Source organism: Panthera pardus, unplaced genomic scaffold (assembly GCF_024362965.1).
Source record: "Panthera pardus isolate Hobbes unplaced genomic scaffold, ASM2436296v1 HiC_scaffold_12, whole genome shotgun sequence".
In the NCBI taxonomy this organism is placed as follows: Eukaryota; Metazoa; Chordata; class Mammalia; order Carnivora; family Felidae; genus Panthera; species Panthera pardus.
In genome coordinates this window covers 6,826,687-6,845,810 of record NW_026526677.1, presented here as the reverse complement: position 1 = coordinate 6,845,810, position 19,124 = coordinate 6,826,687, and the positions used below count along the sequence as shown (strand labels likewise).

The 19,124-nt window shown below is 43.7% G+C and overlaps 2 protein-coding genes across 11 annotated transcripts in view; one reads left to right on the top strand and one right to left on the bottom strand.

Annotated features, from left to right (window-relative positions):
• The window catches only part of LOC109246757 (uncharacterized), a 33,411-nt gene extending 21,101 nt beyond the window's left edge, over window positions 1-12,310 (bottom strand). For 3 of the 9 annotated variants that reach the window (XR_008421089.1, XR_008421088.1, XR_008421090.1), the window contains exons 1-2: window positions 10,555-12,309; window positions 3,972-4,248 (exon numbers count right to left, since the gene is read on the bottom strand). Coding sequence is in view for 4 of the 9 variants with exons in the window: in XM_053899443.1 (XP_053755418.1) it covers window positions 3,972-4,098 (127 nt within the window). In the remaining 5 variants the exon portion in view is untranslated. Of the gene's footprint in view, window positions 1-3,971; window positions 4,249-8,588; window positions 8,827-8,997; window positions 9,128-10,554 lie in introns of those variants that run through there. The other 6 variants (XR_008421091.1, XR_008421092.1, XM_053899443.1 and 3 more) reach the window with 6 other exon arrangements.
• A 185-nt stretch (window positions 12,311-12,495) lies between these two features.
• Window positions 12,496-19,124, top strand: part of SNX32 (sorting nexin 32) — a 13,719-nt gene continuing 7,090 nt past the window's right edge. Inside the window, exon 1 of one of the 2 annotated variants that reach the window (XM_019415012.2) lies at window positions 12,496-12,926. In XM_019415012.2, coding sequence (XP_019270557.1) covers window positions 12,891-12,926 — 36 coding nt within the window. In that variant the 5' untranslated portion in view covers window positions 12,496-12,890. The remainder of the gene's footprint in view (window positions 12,927-19,124) is intronic. The other variant, XM_019415011.2, reaches the window with a different exon arrangement.

Sequence of the window (19,124 nt, the reverse complement as noted above, 5' to 3'; positions counted from 1 at the left end):
TGTCTCAAAAATAAATAAACGTTAAAAAAAAATTAAAAAAAAATATTTAATATGGGAACATGTTTGCTGCCCTGTGCCTCACGTTTTAACTTAGTGGTACAGAAACATCTTTGCAAATCTTGAATAAATCATAAAAATTTTAAAATAAAATTTTCAAATCCAACTTCTGCAGAGAATCCCAAGCTACGGAGTGTAAGCTATGGCCCACGCACGCCTCACACACATGCATACGTGCACACGTATTTTCCTCCAAAGCTTCCTTGTAACATGCCCAAAGAAGCCAGTTCAAAACCCAGGCAAATTATTAAGTTCCGAACAAATTAAACAGAAAGAGGTCACAGCATGATTTGTATAGCTGCCATTACATCTGCTGTTTTCCACGGCACGATTGAGATTTCCTTTCACCTGGTGCTGGTTTCAGGAACTGTGACCATTCACTTTTGTCCCACACTGCCTGTCCGTGGCCCTCCTCCTGTGGGCATTCAAGTGTGGATGGGTGATTATTTTTTCTCAATTCCCACAGCATGAAGGGAAAAAACAAAGCAAAATGTGTTGTTTGTTTTTATCTTATATTCCCTGAAGTTCGAAAGGAGTATTTAACCGCCAGTGGAGGCCTGGGCTTGACACAGGATGAAATGCACAAAAACAGCCTCGCATCAGACTGGACCAGCTTGTGGCCGAGGGATGCAAACTCCGGCACCCGTGGAGGTGGGCAGGGACCCCAGGCCGGTGAGCTCTGGCCAACGGGAGAGCACAGGTCCCAGCTGAAGGAAACACAGAATAGGCAGCAAGTGTTGCTAGATGGGCCCAGTATGGCCAGATTTTCTCACTTTTCAAGATAATCAAGGCTGGGGACCCTGGCTGGCTCAGTCGGTTGAGCAGCCGGCTCTCGATTTCGGCCAAGGACATGATCCCAGGGTCGTGGGACTGAGCTCTGCTTCGGACTCTGTGCTGAGCATGGAGCCTGCTTAAGATTCTTTCTCTCTCCCTCTGCCCCTCTCCCCTACTTGCACCCTCTCTCTCTCTCTTTAAAATAAATAAAATGGGTGCCTGGGTGGCTCAGTCGGTTAAGCGTCCGACTTCAGCTCAGGTCATGATCTCGGAGTCTGTGAGTTCAAGCCCCGCGTCAGGTGCTGTGCTGACAGCTCGGAGCCTGGAGCCTGCTTCGGATTCTGGGTCTCCCTCTCTCTCTGCCCCTCCCCCATTCATGCTCTGTCTGTCTCACTCTCAAAAATGAATAAATGTTAAAAAAAAAACTTAAAAAATAAATAAAATAAAATAAAATAAAATATTTAAATTAATAATAATAATAAAAATAATCCAGCCGGCTTTAGTGTGACTCTCTAGATTTTTTTAACATTAGCAATCAGTTCTAAAAATGTTTTTAAAAGTATTCTGTAAGACAAACACAACAGGGCTATGGCCTGATGGGGTACCCAGCGGCCTGTCTGTGAGCTCTGGGGGGGCAGAAGGTGGGTTCAGCAGGCTCTAGGCCCTAATCTGCCACTTGCGTAATTGCTGTCTGAAGTGGTCACTTCACATCCCCATCGGTTGGTCCCGAACTTCAGTCAGCTGCTGAAGCTGTGTAGTAGCTAAGGGCGCCGATTGTCTTGGGTTCAAATCCTAACCACTACCACACTATACCTGCCTTGTCGCCTTGGTGGAACACTCCAGGCTCCAACTTCCTCTCCTATGAAATGCGAATAGTAATACAATCCCTCTAATAGGGCTATTATGGCCATTATGGGATTAAATTAAATGAGTTAGGGCAAAGCGCCTAACTACAGAGTGAGCATCGGATGATACGCGTCAGCTACTGCTATGTCTAAGTGCGGTGCCTCCCTCCTCACCATCCATTCACAATTAATTAGCAATCCTGTTCAACAGGACTTCTAAAACCCCCTCCAATCTATCCTCTGGTTCTTGTCCCCACTTTCTCTGCTTTAGTTCATAGCCTTGACCTCTCTACCTTGAACTGTTCGTTCTTTTTTTTTTTTTTTTTTTTAAGGTGTATTTATTTTATTTTATTATTTTTTTAATGTTTGCTTATTTTTGAGAGAGAGAGAGAGAGACAGCACGAGCGGGGAAGGGGCAGAGAGAGAGGGAGACACAGAATCCAAAGCAAGCTCCGGGCTCTGAGCTGTCAGCACAGAGCCTGACGTGGGACTTGAACTCACAAACTGTGAGATCATGACCTGAGCGAAGTTGGACGCTTAACCGGCTGAGCCACCCAGGCACACCAAGGTTTATTTTTGAGAGAGAGAGAGAGACAGAGCATGAGCAGGGGAGGGGCAGGGAGAGGGAGACACAGAATCCGAAGCAGGCTCTAGGCTCTGAGCTGTCAGCAATAGAACCTGACGTGGGGCTCGAACCCATGAACCGGAAGATCATGACCTGAGCTAAGTCAGACGCTCCAGGTGCCCCTTGAACTGTTCATTTTAATGACCTAATAATCATATCTCCCGCTTTATTGAGCACCTACTCAGTGCTCCACTCTGAGCCCCCCTGATGCTGCACCCTGTTGATTACGTCTCTCAGCTTGGTAAGCCATGTAAAGCAAAGATCTCATGGTGTCATTCTCCCTGTCGCCTACAGAGCAAAGGCTAACTTCCTTAACCCTGCATTCAAGGCTGTCCCAGGCTATGCCAAGCTCACATCCTGCCAGTCTCTATCATTTTATTTTATTTTATTTTTTTAAATTTACCTCCAAGTTAGTTAGCATATAGTGCAACAGTGATTTCAAGAGTAGATTCCTTAATGCCCCTGACCCATTGAGCCCCTCCCCCCTCCCACAACCCCTCCAGTAACCCTCAGTTTGTTCTCCATATTTATGAGTCTCTTCTGTCTTGTCCCCCTCCCTGTTTTTATATTATTTTTGTTGCCCTTCCCTTATGTTCATCTGTTGTCTCTTAAAGTCTTCATATGAGTGAAGTCATATGATATTTCTCTTTGACTGACTAATTTCACTTAGCATAATACCCTCCGGTTCCATCCACGTAGTTGCAAATGGCAAGATATCATTCTTTTTGATTGCCGAGTGATACTCCATTGTATAGATATCCCACATCTTCTTTATCCATTCATCCATCGGTGGACATCTGGGCTCTTTCCATCCTTTGGCCGTTGTCGATAGCGCTGCTATGAACATGGGGGTGCGTGTGTCCCTTCGAAACGGCACACCTGTAGCCCTTGGATAAATACCTAGCAGTGCCATTGCTGGGTCGTAGGGTCGTTCTAGTTTTGATTTTTTGAGGAACCTCCCATACTGTTTTCCAGAATGTGCCGGTCTCTATAATACTCTCTCTGCTCCGGCTGCACCAAATGACTGTTCTCCTCTCCTGACTGAGCCATGCAGTCCCCAGTCACTGTCCTCAGCAATCTTCTTTCTGAGAATGTTTGCTTGTCCTCTCCTCACCCAGCGTGGACCCCTTCTCACCCTTCTAAGTCCAGCCCCAAGTGGTCACCTCCACGAGGAAGGCTTCTCTGATTGCCCCCCGCCACCAGCCGCAAGGCCAGGCCCTCCCCCTTCTGCAGTTACACCCCTCTTAGTACATAGAGCCCTCCTCGCCCGCCTCACGGTGCACGGACATCTACGTGTTGAGAGGTCTGTGTCAACAAGAGACAGGTGGCCAAGGGCAAGAACCTGGTCCTTCACATTTGTTGCATTCCCAGCTGGCACACGGTAAGTGTTCAGTGTTTGCTGAATGAATTAATGGGACCGGCAAAGGGGGGCATTTAAACACAAGCCAAACCATAAAGTCATTTTTTTTTTCATAAAGTCATTTTTAACACATCCCGTTGCAAGAAACAGGATCTTTGGCAAATATGCAAAGAAAGAACAGGACAATAGGGATACATAAAATCACTCGAGAGCCTCGATGCCCTCAAATGTGTGCATTTTGGTTAATTTTAAAGGATATTACATCTATAAAGTTCCAGCTATCTAGATGATTGAAAATATCGGCACTTACAAGGTGGCCTCCATTTGTCGTGGCGTCTCAATCCTTTTCCTTTCTGCGGCCTCAGTGGAATGCATCCGGTGTCCCAGGAGAAAATGTAATCCATCCAAAGAACAGGTCTGATTATTTCCTTCGTCATTTATACATTGTGCAGTGCAATTGGAGAGCCCCACACAGCTGTCCTGACCTCGTGCCTGTGTGGGCCTCCTTTAAGAGAGGCGACAACTTCTCGGTGCTCAGAGAATCACCAGACGAGGCTAGGAGCAGATGATCTTGGGAAGGCAGAGATCTGGGAAAGAAAATAAACATCACTGCTTTTTGGCATTTATGTTCTTTAAAACTTGCCACCGAAGCACTCGTTCAACACGCCTCACTGAAGAGCTGGACCGGGTTGCTGCCCGGCCTCATTCCCCGCCCCCAGGGCAGGATCGCAGACCCTGCTTTGGCGGGCTGGGAAACCCAGTAGCAGGCCTTGTCTCGTAGGAACAGAGGGGGTAGTTCATCAGGGTGGTTTCCAGTGCAGCTGTGGGCTCAGGGCATGGCCCTGGCAGTTTCTACCCAGTGGAGTTGACATGGTAATAGTTCCCGTCTCAGAGAGTTAGTTGTTGGAAGGATGAAATGACAGGGAGCATGTAAAGTGCTTAGCATGGTGTCTATGAAATTATTCAGATTATCAGAAGAATTCAGGAAATGTTAGCTGTCACCACTTGCAAAAAGATCCTACTTCTAGGGCTGAGCCTTCTGTAGCTTATCTTTACAATTCTGCCCACACCGACTATGTCTATTTTATTGTCCAACTATGGGATCAGAGTTCCTAGAGAATAGAAGGAAAATCAAGCTATAAACGTCTGACCAGTAAATTAGCAGAAATAACAGAGGCAAGGAGAAGAAAACACCACATATACAGATCGCCTGCTCATGCGCAATGGCTCAAGCACGAAAATGGATGTGGACTCTCAATGGCCATGAGTGAAGGAAGAACACAAAGGGGCATGTCTTCAAACTACTGAGGGAAAATTCTATACCTAGACAAACCTCATATATGGAATAAAGATATTTTCAGGCATTTGAGGCCTCAAAAAATGTGATTTATTCTAAGGAACAGGGTAAATTATTCTAGCAATTTCCCATTAGATGTTAAATAGTAGTGACACAGGTAAAGTCACTTAATATGACTTTAGTTCCTATCACAAACACATGCTGAGTGCCTACTATGTGTTGGTTAGACAGCAGACTAGAACAGGGAACCCAGCAGGCACACATTGATTCCCTCATGGGGCTTATATTCTACTGGGGAGAGATGATAATAAAAAAAGGACAGAAGGCAAATTCTGAGTCAGAGGTGATAAGTGCTACAGAGAAAGAAACCAGGGCCTATGGCTCCAACTTCTAGTACATGAGAACTACAGTGGATAGAAGAATGAACTAAATGATACCATCTGGACACAACTAGACAAATCCAGAATGCTAGACATCTAAGAAAACAGGCTTAAATTCTTTAAAAAGTCAAAGCTGTTAAAAACAAAATTAGAGGAAATTAACGTAGATTAAAACGAGTTAACAAACACATTCAATACATTAGCCCTGAATGCATGCTGGGTCAAGGAAAAAAGGTTATACAAGATCTTTTGGGGACAAGGAAGGAAATTTTTATTTTATTTTATTTTATTTGGAAGGAAATTTAAATATAGATTGAATATTAGATGCTTTTAGGGAATTATTCTTAATTTTTATTTTATTAAATTTAAAATGTTCTAATTTACTTAGGTGTTGTGGATATGGAGGAAAATGTCTTTGTTTAACTTTTTAAAGTTTATTTACTTATCTTAAAAAAATTTTTTTAATGTTTATTTATTTTTGAGAGAGAGAGAGAGAGAGAGGCACAGAATCTGAAGCAGGCTCCAGTCTCTAAGCTGTCAGCACAGAGCCCGACGCGGGGCTCAAACCCACAAACCGCAAGATCATGACCTGAGCTGAAGTCAGAGGCTTAACCGACTGAGCCACCCAGGCACCCCTATTTATTTATCTTGAGGGGAGAGAGAGAGAGAGAGAGAGACCTCAAGTTGGGGAGGGGCAGAGAGAGAGGGAGAGAGTCCCAAGCAGGCTCTGTGCCGTCAGCTCAGAGAGCAGCATCAGGTTCAAACTCACGATGAACAGTGAGATCATGACCTGAGCTGAAATCAAGAGTCCAACGCTTAACTGACTGAGCCCCCCAGGTGCCCCTGGAGGAGAATGTCTCCATTCTTGGGAGATCCGTGAGGTACTAACAAAGCACAACAGGGCGAACTATTACCAACTGTTAAATCCAGGCAAAGAATAGTTAGTTGCTCTAAACTTTCAACTTTTCTGTATGTTTTTAAAAGTCCAATATAAACAGCTGGATAAAAAGGAAGGGAGAAGATTAGAAAAAGGGTAAACAACTATTTGGAGGAATCCTGCTGTGAAGGGAATGTATCAGTTTCCTAGAGCTGCTGTAGAAAATTACCACAAGCTGCATGGCTTAGAAGAACAGAAATTTATTCCCTCCGGAGACTAGAGTTCTGGAGGCCAAAAGTCCAAAAGCAAGGCCTTGGCAAGGGCCACACACTCTCCAGAGGCTCTGCTGGTGGCCGAATCATTCCTGCCTCTGGCTTTGGGCTCACACGGCCGCCTCCTCTTCTCTGTGTCTGATCTCCTTCGTCTCTTTCTTATAAGGGTGCTTGTGATGGCATTTAGGGCTCACCCAGATGATCTAGAATAAGCTCCCCCTTTCCAGGTCTGTAACTTAATCACGTCTCTTGCCATGTCAGCTAATATTCACCCTTCTGTCATATGAGGCCATATGCACAGGTTCCTGGGATCAGGAAGTGAGCATATCTTCGAGGGGCCACTTTTGTGCCTACCACAGGGAGCCAGGAAAAATGGGGCGGTAGCCAGAGGGGAATATGTGTGTGGTCAAGAGAGGCTTTGTGTTGTTTTAAAAATGAGATAACAGGTTTAAGATGCGTTTTTTTTTTTTTTTTAACATTTATTTATTTTTGAGACAGAGAGAGACAGAGCATGAACAGGGGAGGGACAGAGAGAGAGGGAGACACAGAATCTGAAACAGGCTCCAGGCTCTGAGCTGTCAGCACAGAGCCCGACGCGGGGCTCGAACTCACGGACTGTGAGATCATGACCTGAGCCGAAGTCAGACACTCAACCGACCAAGCCACCCAGGCGCCCCAACGTTTTTGTTTTTTTTTTTAAGATGAGAGCAATTACAGCATGTTTATAATCACTGATCTAGTACTTTGCTGTGTGCTGAGGTTTATTTGTTCACTATGTTAGTCACTTTGACCCAGGAGAATTCATAAAGGAAATAGTAAGTTACCTTCAAGATGAAAATCAGGGTTACACTTGAAAATTCAATTAAGAATAATCAAAATGTATGGGAAGGCAAGCTGGTGCAGCCACTCTAGAAAACGGTGTGGAGGTTCCTCAAAAAAACTAAAAATAGAACTACCCTACAACCCAGCAATGTCACTACGAGGTATTTATCCAAGGGATACAGGTGTGCTGTTTCCAAGGGACACATGCATCCCAATGTTTACAGCAGCACTATCAACAATAGCCAAAGTATGGAAAGAGCCCAAATGTCCATCAATGGATGGATGGATAAAGAAGATGTCGTATGTATATACAATCGAGCATCACTCGGCAGTCAAAAAGAATGAAATCTTGCCATTTGCAACTATGTGCATGGAACTGGAGGGTATTATGCTAAGTGAAATTAGTCAGTCAGAGAAAGACAAAAATCCTATGACTTCACTCATATGAGGACTTTAAGAGACAAAACAGATGAACATCAGGGAAGGGAAACAAAAATAATATAAAAACAGGGAGGGGGACAAAGCATAAGAGACTCATAAATATGGAGAACAGAGGGTTACTGGAGGGGTTGTGGGAGGGGGGATGGGCTAAATGGGTCAGGGGCACTAAGGAACCTACTCCTGAAATCATTGTTGCACTATATGCTAACTAATTTGGATGTAAAGTAAAAAAAAATAAAATAATAAAATTAAAAAAAAGAATAATCAAAATGTATTGGAGGAGACTTTTTGTCAAACACGGCAGACTGAACACACAATGTTTAACTCCAAACCTCACCAAGATGAAAATAAAGGGATAAATACAGTAAAAATCATAAAGAATGAAGATCGTCAATTAACAAGCCCCATCTGTGCACAGGAATAAGATCAAACATTTGAGGAAAACTTCACACACACACACACACACACACACACACACACACACACACACCAGAAAAGGGTGGTGGGGGGAGAAGAATTCAAAGGAAACAATAAGAAAAGCAGAACAATTAGAAACAGAAAAGTTCTTCCTTGGAGAGCTAAGAGAACATGTACATGAAATAAAAACAGAAATGCTATATAAAAAAAGAAACAATCAGTGAACAAGAGAATCGAAATTGAAAAAAAAAAACAAAACAAAACCCTCAATAGAAAGGATAAGAAGGTAAAGTTAATGACACTGTCCAGAGAGTAGAATAAAAAAAGAGGGACAAAAATAGAAAAAAAAGATAAGAGCCCTAACCGGGCTCCAATGTCCTATAGTAGAAGCACAGAAAATGAGACAAGAGGGCAGGCTGACCCGTCAGCGTGGTAGAAAACAGGTAATTCATATACGGAAGAAAAACAGGTCATATCCATCTCTGGAAGCTATTAGAGGATGTGGTTGACCAAAATAAGACTGTAAAACAAGAGAGAGGGAGAAGATCGAAGATCCAGGCAGTAGGAGATCCAACACAGAAGAACAGAGAGAAGGGTTAAGAAGCCCAGGAAAGTAGCTGTGGAGGAAGCCTAGAACAGAGCCACTCTACGTCAGACCCAGACGACAAAGGACTCAAAGAAGGAAATTGCTGGGAAAAAAAGCGAAATTAATAAATTATCTATTAGGTTTGACTAGATGAACAAAACTATGACATGGGCTTTACAGATCTTTTGGAAACTTGGCAGAAAACTAGCAAAGGGTATGTAAAAAATGAACAATTTAGGGGTACCTGGGTGGCTCAGTCGGTCAAGTGTCCAGCTTTGGCTCTGTTCATCTCACGGTTCGTGAGTTCGAGCCCCGCGTCGGGCTTCTGGCTCTGTGCTGACAACTCGGTGCCCAGAGCCTGCTTCGGATTCTGTGTCTCCCTCTGCCCCTCCTCTATTTGTGTTCTCTCTCTCTCTCTTTCAAAAATAAAATATTCAACAAAATAAAAACATGAGTCTATTCTAAATTTGTGTCATGATACTTATGATATGGTGAAGTTTCTACTCCTCAGAAATATTACAGACTTTTAAAAGTACATGGAGGTGGGGCTCCTGGGTGGCTCAGGTGGTTAAGCGTCCAACTCTTGGTTCTAGCTCAGGCCATGATCTCAACGTTCGTGAATTCAAGCCCCGCATCAGGCTCTGCGCTGACAGCGCGGATCCTACTTGGGATTCTCTGTCTCCCCCCTCTCTCTGCACCTCCCCGCTCTCTCTCTATCTCTGTCAAAAAAATAAAGAAGCTTAAAAAAATTACATTAAAAATAAGTAAGTAAATGAATCAATAAAAGAAGTATATGGAGGAAAAGGGAGAAATATTTCTTTCATCCTAACACTCCATGGCTGCTTTCTGTCATCTCCTTACATCCCTATCCAAGAGAAAAACAGGACCTAAGAACCTAAGTTCTGACACTGATGTCATGACAGCAGGCACTCAGGGGGTCCTCTCTTCCCTGGGATGACAGTGGATGACGGATGGCATGTGGAAGTCATAAAAGAAAGCCCCAAAGGAGACTGACACAAGAGGAAAAGTCCACGTGATTAGATGAGCAAATAAAAGCCAAAGATGGAGTGGCGCCTGGATGGTTCGGTTGGTTGAGTGTCCGGCTCTTGATTTTAGCTCAGGTCATGATCCCAGGGTTGTGGGATCAAGCCCCGGGTTGGGCTCCACACTGAGTGTGGAGCCTGCCTGGGATTCTCTGTGTTTCCCTCTGCCCCTCTCCCCACCCCCCCACTAGCACTTTCTCTCAATCTCTCTCTTAAAAAAAAAAAAAAAAAATATATATATATATATATTTATTTATACATAAATATATATGATATACATGATATATAATGTATATCATTATATATGTGTATATACATACAATGTGTATATGTCATATATAATGTATATACACATATATAATGTGTGTATATATAATACACATATATAATGTGTATTATATATATATAACATGGGTCAAAAATGGAAACAATAACACAAATAGTTGAGGTAACTTCAAATTGAGTATGAGCAACTCGAATTTGATGTGCGAAGGGGAGGGAAACCCATGGAAATGGTGATCATGGTGAAGTGACTGAAATAGTGGAGGCCAGCAATTATTCTGGATACATCTGGGGGCAAGTTAGAGGGAAGACCCATTAGGATGAGCTTGGTCCAGATGTACGGGGCCCTGCAAGAGGCCTGTCCCATTACATCATAAAACTGGCTTCCATGGGAGGGCACACATGATAGAAAGAGTAAAGGAAATAACTTTCAAACCCAACACACATAATCATTATGATGGGATTTGACTTCTTACTTTTTTTTCTCTTCCCTCATTTTCTTTGCTCTTGCTTTGGTCACTTTGGAGCCCCTCATTCTTCTTCAGGATCCTCTTTGAGAAGTTTTCTTTGCTCGCTCCAGCTTGCTTCTTCCTTCACAACCTCCATTACCTATCCTTTGTCCTTCTGTAATTTTCCATTTTTCTCACTATGCGTTCTTCTGTATCTCGTAAACCCAATCACACATCAAACGAAATCTTCTAGCCCATCCCAAATCCCTTTCTCAAACATTTCCCTACAAGTCACAGCTCTTCTCCAAGAAACCAATCTCCACTTTTCCTCTGCTTATCAACACATTTTCAGATCTTTTCTTTCTCCTCAAAATGTTCCCATTTCCCTTTTTCTCACCCTTCTTTGTTTCCATTGGCCCTCGCCTCCACCTTCAACCCCAGAAGCTCTTCATTCCCGTGCTCTCCTTCCCTCTCTCGTGTTTACCTCTTCAGGGTCAATAATGCTCTGCTTGGCTCTAATTTCTCCTTTTTGACTTGCAACACTTCCTCTATCTGCTTCCCTTTCTTTCTTTAGCTTCAGTCCTTCATCTGCCTCATTCACCACTACCTTCACCTGTAACCTCTTTCTCTTCCACGGAAACAGATTCATCAGCAATATCATTCACCCCATCCAAGACAGCCTCCTCAAGTCCCGCCTCCTTAGCCCCTTCGAGCTCATCATTCCCTTCCACTCTTTCAACAGGAATTTCCATCTCAGCACCAGTAACTTCTATCGACCTTTCAATATTCTCTTCATTTATGCTCCCCATTCCTGAATCCTCCAGCTTCCCTCCACTAGTCCCCAGCTTTTCTGCACTTGACTGCAGTTTACCTCCAGTCGATCTCAAATCCTCCCCACTAGTCCCCAGCTTTTCTGCACTTGACTGCAGTTTATCTCCAGTGGATCTCACATCCTCCCCACTAGTCCCCAGCTTCTCTCCCCGGGATCCCTGGTTCTCTCCACTTGACCCCAGCTTCTCTCCAGTCAGACTCAGCTTTCTTCCACTCAGACTCAGCTTCCCTCCACTCAGACTCAGCTTCCCTCCACGCAGACTCAGCCTCTCTCTACTTGACCTCAACTTCTCTCCACTGGACCTCAGCTCCTCCTCATTCTGCCCTAGTGTATGTCCCCTGGATCTCAAGTCCTCTCCGCTGGTCCGTACCCCAGTAACCTTCAACCTGTCTTTAAAACCAGACCCCATCCTAGACCCTGCTGTAGTGCCTGCACTTTCAGATTCAGCGCCTAGTTTGCCTCCGATTTCTTGCTTTCCCCACATCTCCCTTGGGCTGTTTTTCCCCAAACCTGCCGAAGCCTGTAATGCACCTGCTACACTGGGCAGTAGCTTCACATCCATCCTTTCCTGACTCTGGCCTGACTTCTCTTTCAAGACCCTCTTTTCCACACCGTCCAGTCTCCAGTTCTCAGAGTCAAGCTTGGGGCCCCACATCCTAGGCTTTTGTGTATTTCTACCCAGGAGCTCCATTCTCTTCCCGATCACAATGAGCCCGTTCCAGGGCACCCACAATTTGTCTCGCTGAATCTGCGCCCCTCTGCTTCCTGGCCGCAGGTGCGACCGCCCGTGAAGCCGGGCCTGGCCTCGGGCCTTGCCGCGTCCCCTCACTGCTCTGCGCTGCTTACCCCGCACATCCCTCATACCCCAGAGCGAATAGTCTAACGGAACCCCTTTCTCCACAGTCATTACCCCTCACCTTCGTCCCTGGCCCACCACCCACCCCTGCTCCCCATTCCCTCCCCCAACCCTCCCCCACCCTCCCACCCAGCCCTCCCCCACCCTCCCACCCTGCCACCCTACCACCCTTGCCCACTGGCCCGCCGCCTTGCCCACCGCCTGGAGGGCGCGCGACTGAGCTAGTGCGCACGCGCAGATCCCGCGAGGCGGTTGGCGCCGCGGCCCGGAGCTGCGGCGCGCGGCTCACTGCCAGCCTGGGGGCGGGGACTGACGTGGCACGAGGCGTCTGCAACCCCAGGACCCCCGACCCCGGCCCCCCAGCCGTCGCCGATTCCCGGCCCTCTCGGTTCCGCGCTGCCCCCTTAAAAGCTGGGGCCAAGCACAGGAACGACAGGCGTTGCAGCCAATGATGTCGCTCACGGTGAACCTGACACCCAATCAAAAGGCGCGGCTGCTAGGGGACGGGTGGGAAGCACGCCTGACTCCAGGTGACTCCGGGCAGGGAGGGGAACGTGTCTCCGTCGGCTGATCGAGTCCCGCGCAACCGGCGAGTTATCGGGGACGAAGCTGCGGGAGCGCGCGGACAGTGGCCAGCCGCGGAATAGTTGTGTGCTGCGGCCACGAAGGAGGGTGATGGAAGGGCGTCAAGAGGCTGGGAAGGAGAACAAGGTAAAGGAAAATGCAAATCCCCTCCCAACCTCCACCTCACTCCATGATACCCAATGATGCCCAATCAGGGAGTGGGGCGTGTGTGCGTGTGTTCGCGCGCACGCGTGAGCTAGAGGAGAGACCTGAGCAAGGGGGTGGGGCGCGTCTGTGGCACCTGCGTGGGGCCAAAGGAGGCAGGGTTTACCTTTGCCCTGCCAGGTGGAAAGGGACCGGCACTGCCACTCCTCTCCTCCCTCCCCAGGTTCTGGCTTACCGGGGAAGGAGAGGAAGGAGGGATGTTAGGGATTGAGAGGGGAATGGACTACACTTCTTTGCCCAGGAAGGAATCTGGTTCAACACTAATGGCTTCACTTGTGTATTCGTGTTCCTATAACATAAGATCATGAATTCTTCACCCTTTCCTCCTGATTTCGTTCAACAAATAGTTGTTGAGCATCCTTGGGCTCACGGGGGTGCACACTTTTGAGAGTTGGAGGTATGTGCATGGAGGACAAGGATGGAGTAGCTGTGGTCCATCCTTGAAGTCCCCTCTCCCTCAAGCAGTTACCAAACAGTACAGGTTAGAACAGAGATACTAAGGCAGCAGGGGGGATACAGGAGACTTAGGGGCCCATTGTGCCACTGAGCCAGACTGTGTGTGTTGGGGGGATCGCAGTTGGACACAAAAGGAGCCTGCCCTGGGGATGTTGTCGAAGCCAGAAGGTGAGGAGTGGGGTTCAAGTGGATTTCGTAGAGGTGAGAAGGCCTGAGAGAGACAAAGTATGGAGGAGAAAATATGTGTTTCAGTGTTTATCTATGTTCGTATTCATGGTTAAATTAATTAATATGTGTAAGACGCTTAGATCAGTGCCTGGCATATAGGAAGCTCAAGTATAAGTGTTAGCTATTGTTATTGTTGTTGTTATAACTGTTATTATATGGGATGTGTACTGGGCTATCAAACTGATGGGTGCATCCTCAAACTTTGTAAGTGCCAGACTCTCTGAATGTCCTCTATTAGATCATGTCCTCTAGAGTAAGCATTGCCTTCTCTAAGATTCTCCTTTAAACAGAGACGAAAAGAATACTAAATGAAGATGTAAATAAAAATATAATAGAAGAGGGGCGCCTGGGTGGCTCAGTCGGTTAAGCGTCCGACTTCAGCTCAGGTCACGATCTCACGGTCCATGAGTTCGAGCCCCGCGTCGGACTCTGGGCTGATGGCTCAGAGCCTGGAGCCTGCTTCCAGTTCTGTGTCTCCCTCTCTCTCTGTCTCAAAAATAAATAAATGTTAAAAAAAATTAAAAAGATATATAATAGAAGATAAAATGAAATAATGCAAAAATACTTGACTAATCGAACAGAAGGCAAGAAAGAAAGGATAAAGGAACAAAAAATAGATGAGCCAAAAAAAAAAAAAAAAAAACGAAAAAACCCCACCCAAAAGGCAAGATAGCAAGTTAGTAGCCTATATCAGTAATTACAATAATTATGAATAGACCAAACACTCCATTAAAAACATATTCAGGGGGTGCCTGGCTGGCTTAATCGGTAGAGCATGTGACTCTTGATCTCGGGGTTGTGAGTTTGCACCCTACCTTGGGTGTAAGGTTACTTTATGTTTATTTATTTTTGAGAGAGAGAGAGCAGGGGAGGGGCAGAGAGAGAGAGGGAGATACAGGATCTGAAGCAGGTTCCAGGCTCTGAGCTGTCAGCACAGAGCGCAATGCAGGGCTTGAGCCCACGAACTGTGAGATCATGACCTGAGCCCAAGGTGGAAATTTGAGCGACTGAGCCACGCAGGTGCCGTAGGTTACTTTAAAAAAAAATCAGAGGCACCTGGATGTCTCAGTGGGTTAAGCGCCTGACTTGATTTCAGCTCAGGTCATGATTTCAGTATTGTGGGATCAAGCCCCACATTGGGCTCTATGCTGACAGCGCAGAGCCTGCTTGGGATTCTCTCTCTCCCTCTCTCTTGCCCCTCCCCCCTTCTGTCTCTCTCTCAGCCCCCCCCCTCCCACTCATGCTCTGTCTCTCTCTCTCTCCTTCAAAAATAAATAAACATTAAAATTAAAAAATTCAGATTGGATTTTTTTCAGATTGGATATTTTTTTATTCGTTTGTTTATTTATTTATTGGGGTGCCTAGATGGCTCAGTCAGTTAAGCAGCCAACTTCAGCCAAAGTCATGATCTCATGGTCCATGGGTTTGAGCCCCTCATCTGGCCCTGTGGCTGGAGCCTGCTCTGGATTCTGTATTTCCCTTTCTCTCTGTCCCTCCCCCACTCACATTCTGTCTGTCTCAAAATAACAAACATTTAAAACATTTATTTATTTATTTATTTGTTTGTTTGTTTATTTATTTATTTATTTATTTATAGAGAGAGCATGAGTGGGGGAGCGGGAGAGAGAGAGACAGAGAGAGAGAGAGAATCCCAAGCAGGCTCCACGTTCATTACAGAGCCCAATGCGGGGCTCAATCCCAAGACCCTGTGATCATAACCTGAGCTGAAATCAATAATCAGATGCTCAACTAACTGAGCTACCCAGCCACCCCAGACTGGACTTTTTAAAGACAACTATATTCAGTTAAAAAAGACATACTTTATAAGGATACAAAAAGAATGCTAACCAAAAGAATGCTGGCATGGCTATATTAATTTCAGACAAAGTAGATTCTAAGACAAAAAGTATTAGTAGAAATAAAGAGGGACATTTTATAATGATTAAGGAGTCAAGTCAACAGGAAGATAAAACAGTCCTAAATTTATATGCAACTAATAACATCATTTCAAAATATGCAAAGTAAAAGATTATTGAATTAAGAGGAGAAATAGACAAACCCACAATTACAATTATAGGTTTAACACAACTCTCTCAAGTGTTAGAACAAAAAAACAAAAAAAAATATGTAAGGATTTGAGGCTTTAAAATACCATGATTAATCTACTTGATCTAATTGGTTTATGTAGAGCTCTGTACCCAACAACTGCAGAAAACAATTCTTCTCAAGTGCACTTGAAACATTTACCAAAATACGTTATACGTTTGGCTGTAAAGCAAGTATCAACAAGATTTGAAACATTGAAATCATACAGAATGAGATCTCTGTCCCAGTAGGATTAAAGAATCAAAAAGATTTCAAAATATTTGGAAAGTAAGCATCATGCTTCTAAATAATTCACAGGTCAAAGAAGAAATTATAATTAACATTAGTTTTTTAAAGAAATTGTCTTGAAAATATGATATATCAAAACTCATGAGATATAGCTAAAGCAGTATCCAGAGGGAAATTTATACCGCCAAATGCATATTTTAGAAAAGAATAAAGGTTGAAAAGTCAATGACCTAAATTTCAATCTCAAGAAACTAGAGAGAGAAGAGCAATTGAAACCCCAAGAAAGAAAAAGGAAGGAAATAATAAAGAGCAGAAATCAACTAATAGATGATAAATATACAAATATAGAAACTCAATAATGCCAAAAATAGTTTTTTGAAAATACTAATATAAACTGATACACTTCTAGGAGCGCCTGGGTGGGTCAGTCGGTTAAGTGTCCAATTCTTGGTTACGGCTCAAGTCACAATCTCATAGATTGTGAGTTCAAACCCCACCTCAGGCTCCACACTGACAGTGCAGAGCCTACTTGGGATTCTCTCTCTTTCCCTCTCTCTCTCTGCCCCTTCCCTCCTCATGCTCTCTCTCACACACACACAATAAATAAATAAACAAACTTTTTTAAAAATTTTTTAACGTTTATTTATTTTTGAGACAGAGAGAGACAGAGCATGAACAGGGGAGGGGCAGAGAGAGAGGGAGACACAGAATCTAAAACAGTCCCCAGGCTCTGAGCTGTCAGCACAGAGCCCGACGTGGGGCTCGAACTCACGGACCGTGAGATCATGACCTGAGCCGAAGTCGGACGCTTAACCAACCGAGCCACCCACGCGCCCCTAAACTTTTTTTTTTTTTTAATGATAAACTTCTGGGGTGCCTGGGTGGCTCAGTCGGTTAAGCGTTTGACTCTTGATTTTGGTTCAGGTCATGATCTAATGGTTCATGAGATTCAAACGTGAGATAGAATCCCACAATCTCTCTCTCCCCCGCCTCTCTCTGTCTAAATAAATAAATAAATAAACTAAAAAAATTGATAAACTTGTAGCAAGACTAATAGAGACAGAGCAAGAGGGAGACTGAGAGGAAGGAACAGAGAAAATATTAATTACCAAAACCAGAGTGATAAAGTGCACATTGATAGAGATGTTTCAGACATTAAAAAGATAGTTAAGAGTTTTTAAGAACAACTTTATGCCAACAAATGAGAGAATTTAAATAAAATGGACAAACTACTTGAAAAGTGCAACTTACCAAACCTGAAACCAAAATTAGAAAGTCTGAATAGTCCCTGGGGTACCTGGGTGGCTTAGTCAGTTAAGCATCTGATTTTGGCTCAGGTCATGATCTCACTCATTCCTGAGTTTGAGCCCTGTGTTGGGCTCTGTGCTGACAGCTCAGAGCCTGGAGCCTGTTTCAGATTCTGTGTCCCTTCTTGCTCTCTGCCCCTCCTCCACTTGCATTCCTTCTTTCTTTCTCTCTCTCTCTCTCTCTCTCTCTCTCTCTCTCTCTCCTTCAAAAATAATAAACATTAAAATCTGAATAGTCCTATGTCTATTATAGGAAGTAAATCTATCATTTAAAAGTGTTCAAAAATACCTCTCTAAGCTCATATCATTTCACATGTGAATTCTTTTGAAACATTAAAGAAAAACTAATACCATTCTTATATAAATTATTCCAAAAGCAGAAATAGAAGGCACAATTCCAACTTATTTTAGAAGAATAACATAACCTTGTTACAAAAACCTGTCAAGAGGAGGCGGGTGGTAGTGATGGTTGCACAACACTGTGAATATACTTAATACCAATAAACTGCTTAAAAATGGTCAAAATGAATCTTTTGTGTTATGTGTATTTTACCACGCACACACAAAAATACCTGTTGAAATCATTAAAAGAAAGGAAAAATATAGGTTAACATCTCTTGTGAACATAAATGGAAAAATCACAAAATATTATCAAGTTGAATAAGCAATATATAAAAACATAATACTTCATGATGAAGGCTTTATTCCAGGAATGCAGGGTGGCTTAATAATTGAAAATTAATCAGTGAAATTAAGCACATACACAGAATAACAGGAGAACCCATATGATATCTCAATAAAGGGAGGAAACATTGATAAAAATCAACACTCTTACCAAACTAGGCATAGAAGGGAGTCTCACTGATCTGATAGGGTATCTGAAAACGTCTTCAGGCTTACATTTTGAATGCATTCCCTCTGAGATCAGAAACAAGTCAAGGATTTCCTTTTTCACCATGTCACCACTTCTGCGTTGTACTAGAGGTTCTAGCAAGTGCAATAAGGCAAGAAAAAGTAAGAAAAGGTATAAAGGTTGGAAAGGAAAAACTAAAACTATCATTATTTTATATTGTAGGCTTGTATAGGGACGAAATCCAAAATAATCTACAAGCTATTAAAAGTAGTATGTAAATTTAGCAAGGTTTTTGGACACAAAGTATATAAAAATCAATTGTGTCTTTCTACATACTAGCAACAAATAATTAGGAAATGAAATTTTTAAAAATCGCATTTAGAATAGCAACAATAATAAAAAATCATGGGGCACCTGGGTGGATCAGTCAGTTAAGCCTCCAACTTTGGCTCAGGTCATGATCTCACGGTTCGTGAGTTCAAGTCCCGTGTTGGGCTCTGTGCTGACAGCTCAGAGCCTGGAACCTGCCTCAGATCCTGTGTCTCCTTCTCTCTGCCCCTCCCCTGCTCATGCTCTGTGTTACTGTCTCTCAAAAACAAATAACTATTTTAAAATGTAAAAAAATAATAAATCATAAAATACCTAGGAATGAATCTAACCAAAGATGTGCAAAACCTTTACAGAGAACACTCCAAAACATTACTGAGAAAAATTAAAGAAGACCTAAATAATTGGAAGGCTATTTCATGTTGATGGATTGGAAGAATCAACATTGCAAAAATGTATATCCTTCCCAAATTGATCTATAGATTCAATTTAATCTCGATCAAAATCCCAGCAGGTTTTTTGGGTGGAAATTAACAAAGCTGGTTCTACAATTTATACATAAATGCAAAGACCTATAATAGCCAAAATGATTTAGAAAATGAACAAAGTAAATTC